The following is a 14,394-nucleotide window of genomic DNA, read 5'->3' as shown; positions in this document are numbered from 1 at the left end:
GGCTAGTGGCTACTCAATTGGGCAGGGCAATATAGAATATTTCCATCGTTACAGAAAGTTCTACATAGAACTTTCTGTAAGATATAGCCAGTTCTGGGTTGGACCACCTGGTGTAGAAGTGGTCAGCAGTCAGCAAATACATGCAGCACAAGTACATGCAACAGTCAGCAGGTGCAGATTCTCATTCTGGCTCCACCACGAGGCATGTGACCTTGAACATATCACTTAATGTTGCTGAGGCTCATTTTCCTCATCTGTAAAACTGAGAAAATAAGAACTGCACTGGGGGACTTCCCTGTGGTCCAGTGGGTGAGACTCTGTGCTCCAAAAGCAGGGGGCCCGGGTTCGATCCCTGGTCAGGGAACTAGATCCCGCATGCTGCAACTAAGAGTCCGCATGCCACAACTAAAGATCCAGGGAGACGCAACTGAGTCCACATGCCACCACTAAAGATCCCACGTGCCGCAACTAAGATCTGGCACAGCCAAAATAAATAAAATTAAATTGTAAAAAAATTAACTCAAAAAAAAATAAGAAGAAGAACTGCGCTGGCTCCTTCAGTTGGTTACTTTAAAGTGTCAGTGAGAAAATATATGCATACAGAAAAGCACTTGGAAAACTGTATGATAAAATGGAGATATAAGCTATTATCAAGTCATCTCCCTTACTGAGTTTTGGTTATATTACTTACCCAGATTTTGTTCAAGGGTGTATATATACACACGTATACATTTAGATATACATGTATATGTATATATAAACACATTATATAATACTATAATTATGTGTGTAAAATTGATTGACTTTTAAAACTCATCCTGTTGTTTTCTAGTTGGCTAGACTCCTCACGTTCCCTCATGGAACAAGGCATCCAGGAGGATGAGCAGCTGCTGTTACGATTTAAATACTACACTTTCTTTGACTTGAATCCCAAAGTAAGATACATTTTCTCTATTCTGTCTCTCCTTTTTTTTTTTAATGTGAATGCATGAAAGTGTAAAATTGAGTTATTTAGTTTTCAAAATTAGGATTAATTTATGTAACCTTCTGTTTAGCTCCGTAGGGTTAGACCAATAAATGTATACTGGTCTCTGGATTTTCATCTGTTTGTCTCTAGTGAGCATGGTAGGCTACCCCTGAATTAGGGGAGTCTCTAAGGGTCTTCACTCATGGCATGTGCTGTCCCGCTCCATTCACGGTGAAGCAGGAACAAAAAGAGAGTGGCTCACATAGTTGGAGCCCTTCATGCTTAGGAAGGAGGGAGTTGTCAAGGCCCAGGTTAAAAGGGAAGGGATTTTGGCGAAGAAGCCAGGACCTCATGATAGCACACACTTGGCTCCCCACTGTGGTGCTAAATGAGTCTTGAGTTATAAGACAGAGGGATTATCTGGATAAATAAAGACCCCAGCTGGTTGCCAACTCTCATTTTAAGTGCACATCTCCCACCTGAAGTTTTCTAGGACCAATGAATGGTGAAATAACTCCTCTGAACATCTGCCCCTACCTTGTCCCAATTCTCCCTTTTGTAGAATTGTGAATCGGAACTTAAAATGGCCCAAAGTAGAAAACACACAATGGGTCACCAGTCCTCTGAGTGCACAGCATGATTGTATCCTTCCCATCCCAGTTCCGAGCTGACTGCTCTTCTTCGATTACCACCGGGCACTTGTTCAAGGGGCCTGCCTCAGGTCGCCTTTTCTGCACCCATCCCTTCCTCATCCATGGCAGTGTTTCCGCCTCTTGTGTCACTGTCTTCTCCTTGGTCCTCATTTTGTCTGGTCTCCAGAGGCCTATCTGGACTCCCACTGCTTACCTAACTGTCATCTGCTTCAAAATAAACCCTCTTCCTTGTTTCTGTGGAGCTCTTGCTTAGTCTTTGATTGAGATCCAACTTACTGCCCATGGGCCTAGCTTGCATCTGGAGTACATCACTTCCAATGAATCATGGTAAGAAAGCAAACTTTGGCTCTTCTTTGATAAAATCTTCAGGAGAAATTACTGTTATGGCTTCTCTTAACCAATTGTTTTGATTTTCTTAAGGGCAATGTGAATTATAAAATTATTCAGGTTTTCCTTTTTGCATTGCCTGCTAGAACCAAATCTTTACACTTTCTGTAACCTCATTTTTTAGCCTCATTCCTGACTCAGCTTTACTCTTTCCTTGCCTAGTTCCTAGGTAACTTAATCTACCTTGTTATATGCTATCTATTCTAATAAACTGCCTTAACTTTTCTTCTGAAACTAGATAACACATAAATAAAACATACTTATGCATTTTCTAATTGCTAAGTCAGGAATGTGGCCCCAACTTATCTCTTCAGACTTGTGCCCCTGTTTTATTTATTCATTTATTTATCGAACAACTACCGTGTGTCGAGAACTAAGATAGAAGTTGAGGGCCCAAAACTGCTGGACGTTAGAATAACGTTTTCAAATTTATAAAATAAAATACATAGGATTACAAAATGGAACTATATTGAACTATAGTAACCAAAATAATTTTCAAAATGGATATAAGTAACATATCTGTTTAATTTATTGATATCAAAGTGATGATGAATGTGAGCATTATTTGAAAATAGTAACTGTGATGCAATATGAAAAATCTGTGATTCTGGTCGTCATGAAGTCACAAGTGCTCTGTAGTACTGTGGTTTGTGGCCTACATTCACCATGGAAGGAAATGCTAAACTTCCATTAAAATCCAGTGCAAATGGAGGTGTAGTTTTTCCTAATCCAGCCTTATGGACCACCTGATTTAGACTCCCAAATCCAAGAATTGCAGATTCAGAAACCCTGCCCTAAGGTCACATTCAGGTCTTATTCCTTCCAGAAAGGAGTTTTCTCTACTCTTGGTCACACTGACCCATCTCTTCTCTGAGCCACAACTGAGTGTAATTTCAGGACTCACACCTCTAATTGTACCACATTCATGGAGTTTCTCTACAAATAAACTGCAGACTCCTTGGAGTTAGGGAGCACTTCTGATACTTCCTTTACCCTCAACCCCTACGTGCTGCAAGGATGCTGGGAGAGTCAGCATTAATTAATTTAAAAAACTTGCTACCCAAGTTTTTAGGGAATCACTTAAGAGTGATTAGATCCAAATAGTATCCTTTCCTGAGAGCATGAAAACTATGGGAGGTAGGTTTTGTTATTTTTTATATTGTTGGTTGGGGGAAGGAGGGAAGGGTTTACTGAATTGACTAGATAGGGAGAAACAGGGATTCAAGCAGTGGAGTTGGCAGAAACCACATGCTTTGGTGGTTTCTATTTTCAATTAACCAGGAGACAAAGGAAATTGAGGGCCAAGGAGAGAGCAGCAGTAGCCAGTTCCCACCAGGGAAAAATTTGTTTCTGAGTAGCTGAAACCACTGAAAGAGTTCTCAGGAAAAAAGCTTTTGGGACACCTGTTACTGAATGAACTTGTAAAGACCCAGGACCTTGTGCTGTCCCAGAGCCTCAGTGGGACTGTGAACAAGCCTCCAAAGAGGAAAATCCAGAGCTCTGTGGATGCTGCAGAGGAATCCAGGTTCCTCAGCAGGAGCCAGGCTGGCCCGGCCTCTTCTCTTGATGTTAGTCTGTAAATGCAGGCAACTCTTGTTTAACCAATATTCTGTCAAAGAGGTTTTTTTTTAATCTGGCTTGGGGTGGAGGGGAGTTAAGTATTTTTAGGTGAGGAAGCTCTTATTAAATTTTTTTAAATCTTTACTGACTGCATTTGAGAGAGAAGCCTTACAGGGTGATTTAACTTACTCTCACTAAAACCCCTACAGCAGACAGAGAGGGATAGATAGATGATAGATAGATAGATAGATAGATAGATAGATAGATAGACAGATGATAGATAGATGATAGATAGATACATAGATAGATAGACAGATAGATAGATGATAGACAAATATGACAGTTTGTTAGTCCAATTCAGTTTTCGGCAACCACACATACTATTTAGATTTCGTGTTTCAGCTGTGAAAACACCAGGCAGGGGCCTTTGGGGGAGTGTGTTGGGGGTTGCTTGCCTGGTTTTGGTGTGTGCTGTGTGTGTGGTTTGTTTAGTTGTCATGTCTTTGGATTACAGTATAATTGATATGTCATAAAATTTACCCATTGTAAGTGTACAATGTGAATTTTAGTGAATTTATATAGTTGTGCAACCATCACCACAATCTAGTTTTAAAACACTTGTGTCACCCAAAAATGTTTCCTCATACCCATTTGTGGTCAGTCCCTGCGCCCAGCCCCAGCCCGCACCTGGTCTGCTTTCTGTCTTGAGTTTTGCCTTTTCTAGAAATTTCACACATGGAATCATAGAGTGTGTAGTCTTGTCTCTGGACTCTCCGCATGATGACTTCAAAGGTTATCTGTGTTTTTGCCGGAGTGGTGTCCTATGGTGTGGATGGACACATTTGGATACACTTGTTTATCCATTTTCCAGTTGAGGGACATTGTGTTGTTTCTAGTTTGGAGCTGTTATGAATGATGCTACCATGAATGTCTTTTTTTTTTTTTTTTTTTCCTGTATGTGGGCCTCTCACTGTTGTGGCCTCTCCCGTTGCGGAGCACAGGCTCCGGACACGCAGGCTTAATGGCCATGGCTCACGGGCCCAGCCACTCTGCGGCATGTGGGATCTCTTCCCGGACCGGGGCACGAACCCGTGTCCCCTGCCTCGGCAGGCGGACTCTCAACCACTGCGCCACCAGGGAAGCCCCATGAATGTCTTTATGCGTGTCATGTTTTGGTTTGTTTTTGGAGGATTCTGAGGCAAACTCCTGAGGGTCTCCATGACACCTGTCAAAGTTCACAAAACAAGGACACACTTCCTTAAGATTCTTATTATTCCAGCCTCCTGAAAACCACACCCCTGGATCTGCATTTGCCCTCATTTCCAAGCAGCTTTAGAAATGCTGAGAAGGAGGGAGCCTGTGGACAGGTCACGGTCCCACTGGCCCAAGAGCAGCACCACTTGCCAGGCTCGGCTCACTGCAGATTTTGACCTTCCCTGTCACCTTTTTCCCTAGTGCGCACAAAGTTAATGCAAAACGAAAAACAAACTCATGCCAACCAACCTGTGATAAACCTGTTTAAGTACTCTGACTCTCTATTTCTCTCCCATGTTATCTTCAACATTTTTTCTTTTTTAAAGGATACATTAAAGTATGGCCTCAATATGAAAAAAAAAAGAAAGAAAATCAAACATAGGAGTTATTGTTTAATCGGTACAGAATTCCAGTTTTGCAAGATGAAATGAGTTCTGGAGACAGATGGTGGTAATGGTTGCACAGCAATGTGAGTGTACTTAATGCCACTGAACCATACACTTAAAAATGGCTAAAACTAGGGCTTCCCTGGTGGCGCAGTGGTTGAGAGTCCACCTGCCGATGCAGGGGACACGGGTTCGTGCCCTGGTCCGGGAGGATCCCGCATGCCGTGGAGCGGCTGGGCCCGTGAGCTATGGCGGCTGAGCCTGCACCTCTGGAGCCTGTGCTCCGCAACAGGAGAGGCCACAACAGTGAGAGGCCCGCGTACCGAAAAAAAAAAAAAATGGCTAAATCTAAAAAGGAATAATTTAGAGTAAAAATGGAAAATAGTCCTTTACCATGACCTTTCTCCTGAGAACTAGCCACAGTTAAGAGCTTAATGATTAATCATGCATGCAGATTTTTTCACATACATTTATAAACGTATTTTTGAACAGATTTGCAGGATCTTTTCTTCCTACATAAATAGGATCATGTATTTGCTGTGTAGCTCGCTTCTTTTTACTTCATAATATATCACGGCCACCTTTTCATGTCAGCATATGTGTCTGGCTCACTTTTTTTAACCAGTACAAAATCATCAGGGGAAAGGCTATAGTTTATCAGGACCTGCTTGAAATTTTTCCTCTTTCAAAAACTGTGAACATTCTTGTACAAGTGTCTTTGATGAGTGCTTTGCATTTCTTTAGAATAGTAACTGTGGACATGCTCATGAAAGGGCAAAAAAAAAAAAACATTTAAATATCCCACCAAAGTTCTTCCTACTGATCTCATATGTGTAAGTGCCCGTTTGCACCACATCCTCAGCAATACCAGTCATTATCAATACTTACAGCCTGGGTAAATCTGATAAGAAAATAGAAGTTATGTCATCTTGGTTTTTGGAGTTTTTTCTAATAAATTTATTTTATTTTATTTTTTTGGTTGTGTTGGGTCTTCGTTGCTGTGCACAGGCTTTCTCTAGTTGTGGTGAGCGGGGGCTACTCTTCGTTGTGGTGTGCAGGATTCCCATTGCAGTGGCTTCTCGTTGTGGAGCACAGGCTCTATGTGCACAGGCTTCAGTAACTGCAGCATGTAGGCTCAGTAGTTGTGGCGCACAGGCTTAGTTGCTCCACAGCATGTGGGATCTTCCCAGACCAGGGCTCAAACCTGTGTCCCCTGCATTGGCAGGTGGATCCTTAACCACTGCACCACCAGGGAAGCCCTATGTCTTCTTGTTTTAATTTGAATTCTCTGATTACTAGTGAGGTTGAGAATCTTTTCTAATGTTTATGTGGCCATTTTGGTTTCTTCTGTGAATTGCCTGTTGATATACATATTTGCCCCATCTTCTACTGAACTCTTTATATTTTTCATATTTATTTATAGGAGCACTTTGTGTGTAATGGATATTACCTTTTTTATTGCAGATATTTTCTTTCAATCTATACCTTATAAACATATCATCTTCTTCAGGGTATTTTTCACTTAAAAATGTTCAGTTATTGATTGTCAAGTCAGCCTTATGCAGCATAACCTAAAGTTTTCCTGTCTTGCTTAGAAAGGGCTTCCTTGCTGAAAAATTACAAAAAGTTTTCTCTCATGTTTCCTTCTAATAGTTTTTTTTTTTTTTTTTCTTCTTTTTGCGGTATGTGGGCCTCTCACTGTTGTGGCCTCTCCCGTTGCGGAGCACAGGCTCCGGATGCGCAGGCCCAGCGGCCATGGCTCACGGGCCCAGCCGCTCCGCGGCATATGGGATCCTCCCAGACCGGGGCACGAACCCGTATCCCCTGCATCGGCAGGCGGACTCTTAACCACTGCGCCACCAGGGAGGCCCTTCTAATAGTTTTGATTGTTATCTTTAGATTTTTTATAACTGCTTTTAGATATATAATTCACATAATACCATGCATTTCACATACCAACATTTCACCCATTTAATATGTACAAATCAGTGGTTTTTGGTATATTCACAGAGTTGTGCAACCAACACCACTATCTAATTTCAGGGCATTTTCATCATCCCACCAAGAAGTCCATCACCCGTTAGGAGTCTCTTCCCATTTCCTTCCAACCCTCCTAATCCTAAGCAACCATCAGTCTACTTTCTGTCTCTATGGATTTGCTTATTCTGGACATTTCATGTAAATGGAGTTATACAATATACAAACTATGTGGTACTTTGTAACAGTTTCTTTCACTTAACATAGTATTTTCAAGGTCTATTTGTATTGTAGCATGTATCACTATTTCATTTCTTTTCATTGCCAAATAATATTCCATTATATATATATATATGTATGTATTTATGCATTTGTCAGCTGACGGACATCTGGATTGTTTCTACTTTTTGGCTATTATGAAAAATACTGCTGTGAACATTCATGTACAAGTCTGAGTTGTTGTTCTTTTTTTTTTTTTTTGACTTTTTAAAATTATGGTAAAATATACAAAACATAACATTTGCCATTTTAACCATTTTTAGGTCTACAATTCAGTGGCATTAAGTACATTCACAGTGTTGGGCAACTATCACCACTATTTTCAGAACTATTTCATCATCCTGTACAGAAACGCTGTACCCATTAAACAAATCTCCCCATTCTCCCCTCTCTCCAGCCCCTAGTAACCTCCCATCTGTATGAATTTGCCTAGTCTAGGTACTTCATGTACGTGGAATCATACAATAATTGTCCTTTTGTGTCTGTCTGATTTCACTGAGAGTAATGTCTTCAAGGTTCATTATGTTGTAGCATGTATCAGAATTCCTTTCCTTTTCAAGGCTGAATAATACTCCATTGTATTCCATTGTATGTATTGGATATATATTACATTTTGTTTATTCAATCATCTATTGATAGATATTTTGGTTGTTTCTAGCTTTTGGCAATTGTGAATAGTGCTACTATGAACACTGGTGTAATAGTATTTGTTTGAGTCCCGGTTTTCAATTTTTTTCAGTATATACTTATGAGTGGAATTGCTGGGTCATATTCTATGTTCAGATTTTTCAGGAACCGCCAAACTGTTTCCCATGGAGGCTGCACCATTTTACATTCCCACCAGCAATGCACAGGGGTTCCAATTTGTCCACATTCTCACCAATATTTGTTATTATCTGTCCTTTAGATTAGATTCATCCTAGTGGATGTGAAGTGGTATCTCATTGTGGTTTTGCATGTTTAGATTCTTTAATCTATCTGTAATTTATGTATTTTGGATGTGTAAGATTGTATTGAGATTTTCGATTTTTGTTCTCCAAATGCTTGGCATTTTTAACACTGTTATAGTGCTGAATTCTTTCTTCCCCTGCTGATAAAATGCCATTTTATTTTATATTAAATTATATACATACATAGGTCTGTTGCTAGATATTGCTTTATTGACATTTTGTGCATTGTTATACCAATACCACACTATTTTAGTTGCTGCCACTTTATTATATATTTTAATATCTGGGAGGACAAGTGTCTCCCCAGCATTGTTCTTTTTCAAAATATTCTTGGAGATATTTGAACGTTGTCTCTTCCAGCTCAACTTGATCAGCTTGCATGAAGTTCCACTAAACACCCCTGTCAGATTCTGATTAGATTTACAGAGTCTACAGATCAGCCTGCAGACCCCTTCTCCTTATACTACTTATCACATAAACCATTTCATTACCTGTGTTTCCGAACAATAAAAGTGTGATAAGAAAGGGAAAATACTGAAATCTAAGATGGGTCAGTTTGGCCCCTTGAAGAAGCTCTGGAAAATATTTTGAGAAAGGAAGTTCTTAATTCAGAAGTAAAATGAGCTGGGGCAGTGGAAAGATAGAGGGGTTTCTTTCAGTTACCTGAACTAAAGTTGATTGCATCTGATTAACAAGGATTGGCCTCAGTTATTTGAGATCTTTTGTATTGTGGAATGTAAATATGCCCCCTCATACATACACATGCATATATCTATTTCTTTCTCTAGTACGATGCTGTCCGAATAAACCAACTCTATGAACAAGCCAGGTGGGCCATTCTCTTAGAAGAAATTGACTGCACAGAGGAAGAAATGTTGATCTTTGCAGCACTACAGGTATGGGAACCTCGGTACCTTTCTCTGAAAGGAGACAAAGCAAATTTTTTCTCCTTAAAGTTTCATTTTCTTCATACTGATTTTTTTCTTTGAAAAAGAGCTGAAAATGAGGGTAGTAAATTTAAATTTAAAATATTCCTCATAACCCGTCCACATGCACATCTTATAAGGCATCAGTCTTACGATCCTTATCTTTTCTGCACTACAAGGTCAACCACTGATGGAAAATAATTGAGTTGGAACATGACTAACTATAAATCTCAAAATAATTTAAATTATATTTCATTTTCCCTACATAGCTGGGAGATCTCCTTCCAGGAGATGTTCAATATTACAGGGGAATTGTCTTCAAAGAAGAAATGGCCGATGGATTCCCTTGTGTTTATAACATTCCTAAAACCTCTGTTTTTGTTGTAGTATCACATTAGCAAACTGTCGTTGTCTACTGAAATACAGGATTTTACAAATGAGTCTGAGGTTGACGAAGTAGAAGCAGCACTTTCTAATTTGGAAGTGACCCTGGAAGGTGGAAAAGCAGACAACACTTTGGTATGAATTTTTCTGATAACTCAGAATTGTGGCTTTGCTCTGACTGATTGACAAACATAGATGAGGTTTTTTTATTATTATAAATAAGGGAATATTTTGTCTGATTTTGAAAAAAAGAAAATACTCTCTTCATCTGACAAACTTAAACCTAGCAAGAACTGACTAGCTTTTCTCAGGTCGCTCTGTAAGAGACAGTAAGGTATTTTCATCACTCTCAATGACAATTCTTTAGTATTGTATTTCTTCTTAAAGATAAGCTAGCTTGTATGAGGGAAAGACTGCTGAGGGCTCCATTTCACTAGTGTGGGACATGAATTGGCCCTTTAACTTAAGTCTAGAAGAATGAAGTAGCTGTGAAAGTAGAGAAACCATATGATCTGTTGACTTAGTCGTACATTTCAACTGGGCAAGGTTGGACATTGTAAAAATTCCTGAACCTTTTGACTTTAGTAAATAAAGAAAAACTCTCCAGTAAAACATACAGAAATAACACTGTTTTATCATCTTTATTGCTCCTTATCCAAGAAATGTGGCTGAATGTCACCTTTATAATTGCAATGCCCTTCCTTGTTTGATTCATTCGTTGGGAACCACTCTTTTGTTTAACTTCTTCAGTCATTAGTTTAATCACATTGAATCAGAGAGGTAGAGTCATTGTAATAGGCTTTAAATAGTAATAGATAAAAATGAGCCATTATATAGTTTTCTATTTAATGTGTGTTCTATTATGGTTAAATTCCTTAAAATAGGAAATTGGTATCATGCCAAAGCAAATACCATACAAACTGAATTCCCAGATTCTGTAGAGATTCAGGCCCTGAATCACATTTATTAGAGACATGGGCCCCATGAAATTGGACTTCTCTTTTGTCTACATCCTCCACTAAATACTTACAATGGAAAAGTCATCCTTCTTAGAATAAATAAAAAATTTCCTTCTCACCTCTCTCAGTATTTTTATTTGATGCCAAACAATAGTCTTTTCAGTTTGAAAAAAGGCACCAACCTACACTGCAGAATGAACTTTGAATGAGATTCCTTCTGAGAGTTTAATCAGTGAACTAGATATAGCAAGACTTATCCACTCTGATGTAAACATTGTAAAATATTTTGTTTATACATAAAAGTAGTCATTTTTTAAATAAATTTATTTATTTTATTTATTTATTTTTGGCTGTGTTGGGTCTTCATTGCTGCACGCGGGCTTTCTCTAGCTGCAACTAGCAGGGGCTACTCTTCATTGCGGTATGCAGGCTTCTCATTGTGGTGGCTTCTCTTGTTGAGTAGCACGGGCTCTAGGCGCACGGGCTTCAGTAGTTATGGCACATGGGCTCAGTAGTTGTGGTGCATGGGCTTAGTTGCTCTGCGGTATGTGGGATCTTCCCGAGCCAGAGCTCAAACCCGTGTCCCCTGCATTGGCAGGCGGATTCTTAACCACTGCACCACCATGGAAGCCCCAAATTAGTAGTATCTAACTCCAATTTTTAACTTGAATGATAGTGTGTGGTAGTTTTTTAAATCTTTTTTCATTTGTGTAATATATGACACAGAAAAGTAAAAAATACAAAAACATACAGCTTAACAAATTAGTATTAATTTATCACCCGAGTCCCCACCCAAATCAAGAACTAGAACTTTGGGCTTCCCTGGTGGCCCAGTGGTTGAGAGTCCACCTGCCGATTCAGGGGACATGGGTTCGTGCCCCGGTCCGGGAAGATCCCACATGCTGTGGAGCGCTGGGCCCGTCAGCCATGGCCGCTGGGCCTGCGCATCCGGAGCCTGTGCTCTGCAACGGGAGAGGCCACAACAGTGAGAGGCCCGCATACCGCAAAAAAAAAAAAAGAACTAGAACTTTACCAATCACCCCAGAAGCCCCACATGTGCCTGATCCCAGTCCTAACCCTCCCCCACCTCACCCCCAAGGTAACAACTGGAAATGTAGCTGGTGTGACTGAGGAACTGAGTTTTTCAATTTATTTAATTTTAATTAATTCTAATGTAAATAGCTATACATGGCAGGTGGCTACAGTGTGGGACACTGCAGGTACAGAGTATCAGCACCACCTATCTAATTACTGCTTGTCAAATGTTATCTGCTTTTCCTCAGGAGGACATTACTGATATCCCTAAACTTGCAGATAATCTCAGATTATTTAGGTAAGTCACCCTTGAAGAGGAAAGAAGTTATGCAAAATCTTGCAGGTAAAGAGTCTAGGAGTTTAAATTGAACATCCATTAGGCAGGTTCATGGTTCAAAGGTAAGAGCATGAGCTTTGGCATCAGGCAATGGATGGAATCCTAGCTCCACTATGCACACCAGCCGGGTGACCTCAGGCATTGTCCTTATGTCCCTGAGCCTCAGTTTCCTGATCTATAAAGTGGTGATATACCTCCCCTTAGGCTTGTTGGGAGAATTAAGTTAAATGATGCATATGAAGTATTGAGCAGGGTGCCTGACTCATTAAATGGTGGTGTAAACACGGCTGATGTCAGTGATACTGAACACATATGCCAGACTGGAATTCCTTCTATGGTCCACCTGCTCAGGACTCTCACACTATTTGAAAGCTCTTTCATGGTTTAAAAATCAGTTATCTCTAGAACTTTGATCCTGGGCTTATACACAGTAGTCACCTTAGTTTATCTACCTTCACCTGTTAAAGTATTTCTGATAAACTCCCCAGTCACCTCAGGTCAATCTGAAACTGATAAAAAGGCACAGAAGTTTTTTACCTTCTTCATGGAAAGAAAGGGCTGCCACATTTGTGATGGTGCCAAGGTGGGTTAGGATGAGAGGAGTAGGGTCCCTTTGAAGTTCTATCAGTTACTTTATGGTTTGTTGACTTTCCTTAACAAGCTGACACTTCACTGAGTCAGTTGGCTTGAAAAGAAACAAAAGTCGCTTTTTTTAACATATGATGCAAAGAAAGACTTGGAAAGAATGAACAATGAATCAGCTATAAATGAGAAACAAGGAAGGTAACATTTGTCACTGGGTTTCTACAAGGTTTTTTTTTTTTTAGTGTGATTTTAGCAGATGGTTCCAAACAATAGGGTCATTCATTTAACTTCTGTGGCATGAATAGTTGCAACCACGCATATTGTTATAGTCAGAGCTACAGAAAAAAGTAATTTGAATCCAAAAATATATCTTAATAAATTATTAATAACTGTTCTTAAAAGAAATTCAGTGGCCGTTTTCTCTATATAGAGCAGATTGAGCTCTTCACAAACCAAATGATGACAATATTCTTCCTATAGATTTTTTTAATATATTTTTTTAACATCTTTTTTTTTTTAATTTTTTTTTTATTTTACAAATTTAATCAGTTATACATATACATATGTTCCCATATCCCCTCCCTTTTGCGTCTCCCTCCCACCCTCCCTATCCCACCCCTCCAGGCGGTCACAAAGAACCGAGCTGATCTCCCTGTGCTATGCGGCTGCTTCCCACTAGCTATCTACCTTACGTTTGGTAGTGTATATATGTCCATGCCGCTCTTTCACTTTGTCACAGCTTACCCTTCCCCCTCCCCATATCCTCAAGTCCATGCTCTAGTAGGTCTGTTTCTTTATTCCTGTCTTACCCCTATGTTCTTCATGACATTTTTTTCTTAAATTCCATATATATGTGTCAGCATACAGTATTTGTCTTTCTCTTTCTGACTTACTTCACTCTGTATGACAGACTCTAGGTCCATCCACCTCATTACAAATAGCTCAATTTCATTTCTTTTAATGGCTGAGTAATATTCCATTGTATATATGTGCCACATCTTCTTTATCCATTCATCCGATGATGGACACTTAGGTTGTTTCCATCTCCGGGCTATTGTAAATAGGGCTGCTATGAACATTTTGGTACATGCCTCTTTTTGAATTATGGTTTTCTCAGGGTATATGCCCAGTAGTGGGATTGCTGGGTCATATGGTAGTTCTATTTGTAGTTTTTTAAGGAACCTCCATACCGTTCTCCATAGTGGCTGTACCAATTCACATTCCCACCAGCAGTGCAAGAGTGTTCCCTTTTTTCCACACCCTCTCCAGCATTTATTGTTTCTAGATTTTTTGATGATGGCCATTCTGACTGGTGTGAGATGATATCTCATTGTAGTTTTGATTTGCATTTCTCTAATGAGTAAAGATGTTGAGCATCCTTTCATGTGTTTGTTGGCAGTCTGTATATCTTCTGTGGAGAAATGTCTATTTAGGTCTTCTGCCCATTTTTGGATTGGGTTGTTTGTTTTTTTGATATTGAGCTGCATGAGCTGCTTATAAATTTTGGAGATTAATCCTTTGTCAGTTGCTTCATTTGCAAATATTTTCTCCCATTCTGAGGGTTGTCTTTTGGTCTTGTTTATGGTTTCCTTTGCTGTGCAAAAGCTTTGAAGTTTCATTAGGTCCCATGTGTTTATTTTTGTCTTTATTTCCATTTCTCTAGGAGGTGGGTCAAAAAGGATCTTGCTGTGATTTATGTCATAGAGTGTTCTGCCTATGTTTTCCTCTAGGAGTTTGATAGTGTCTGGCCTTACA

The 14,394-nt window shown here is 39.7% G+C and overlaps 1 protein-coding gene across 1 annotated transcript in view; it reads left to right on the top strand.

Moving 5' to 3' along the window:
* FERMT1 (FERM domain containing kindlin 1) overlaps nt 1–14,394 on the top strand; it is a 58,189-nt gene that overhangs the window by 21,062 nt on the left and 22,733 nt on the right. Inside the window, exons 6-9 of the mRNA XM_060120370.1 lie at nt 833–935; nt 9,202–9,309; nt 9,727–9,858; nt 11,966–12,015. Coding sequence (XP_059976353.1) covers nt 833–935; nt 9,202–9,309; nt 9,727–9,858; nt 11,966–12,015 — 393 coding nt within the window. The remainder of the gene's footprint in view (nt 1–832; nt 936–9,201; nt 9,310–9,726; nt 9,859–11,965; nt 12,016–14,394) is intronic.

This window comes from Mesoplodon densirostris, chromosome 16 (genome assembly GCF_025265405.1).
Source record: "Mesoplodon densirostris isolate mMesDen1 chromosome 16, mMesDen1 primary haplotype, whole genome shotgun sequence".
In the NCBI taxonomy this organism is placed as follows: Eukaryota; Metazoa; Chordata; class Mammalia; order Artiodactyla; family Ziphiidae; genus Mesoplodon; species Mesoplodon densirostris.
This window is presented reverse-complemented; position numbering and strand designations above follow the sequence as displayed.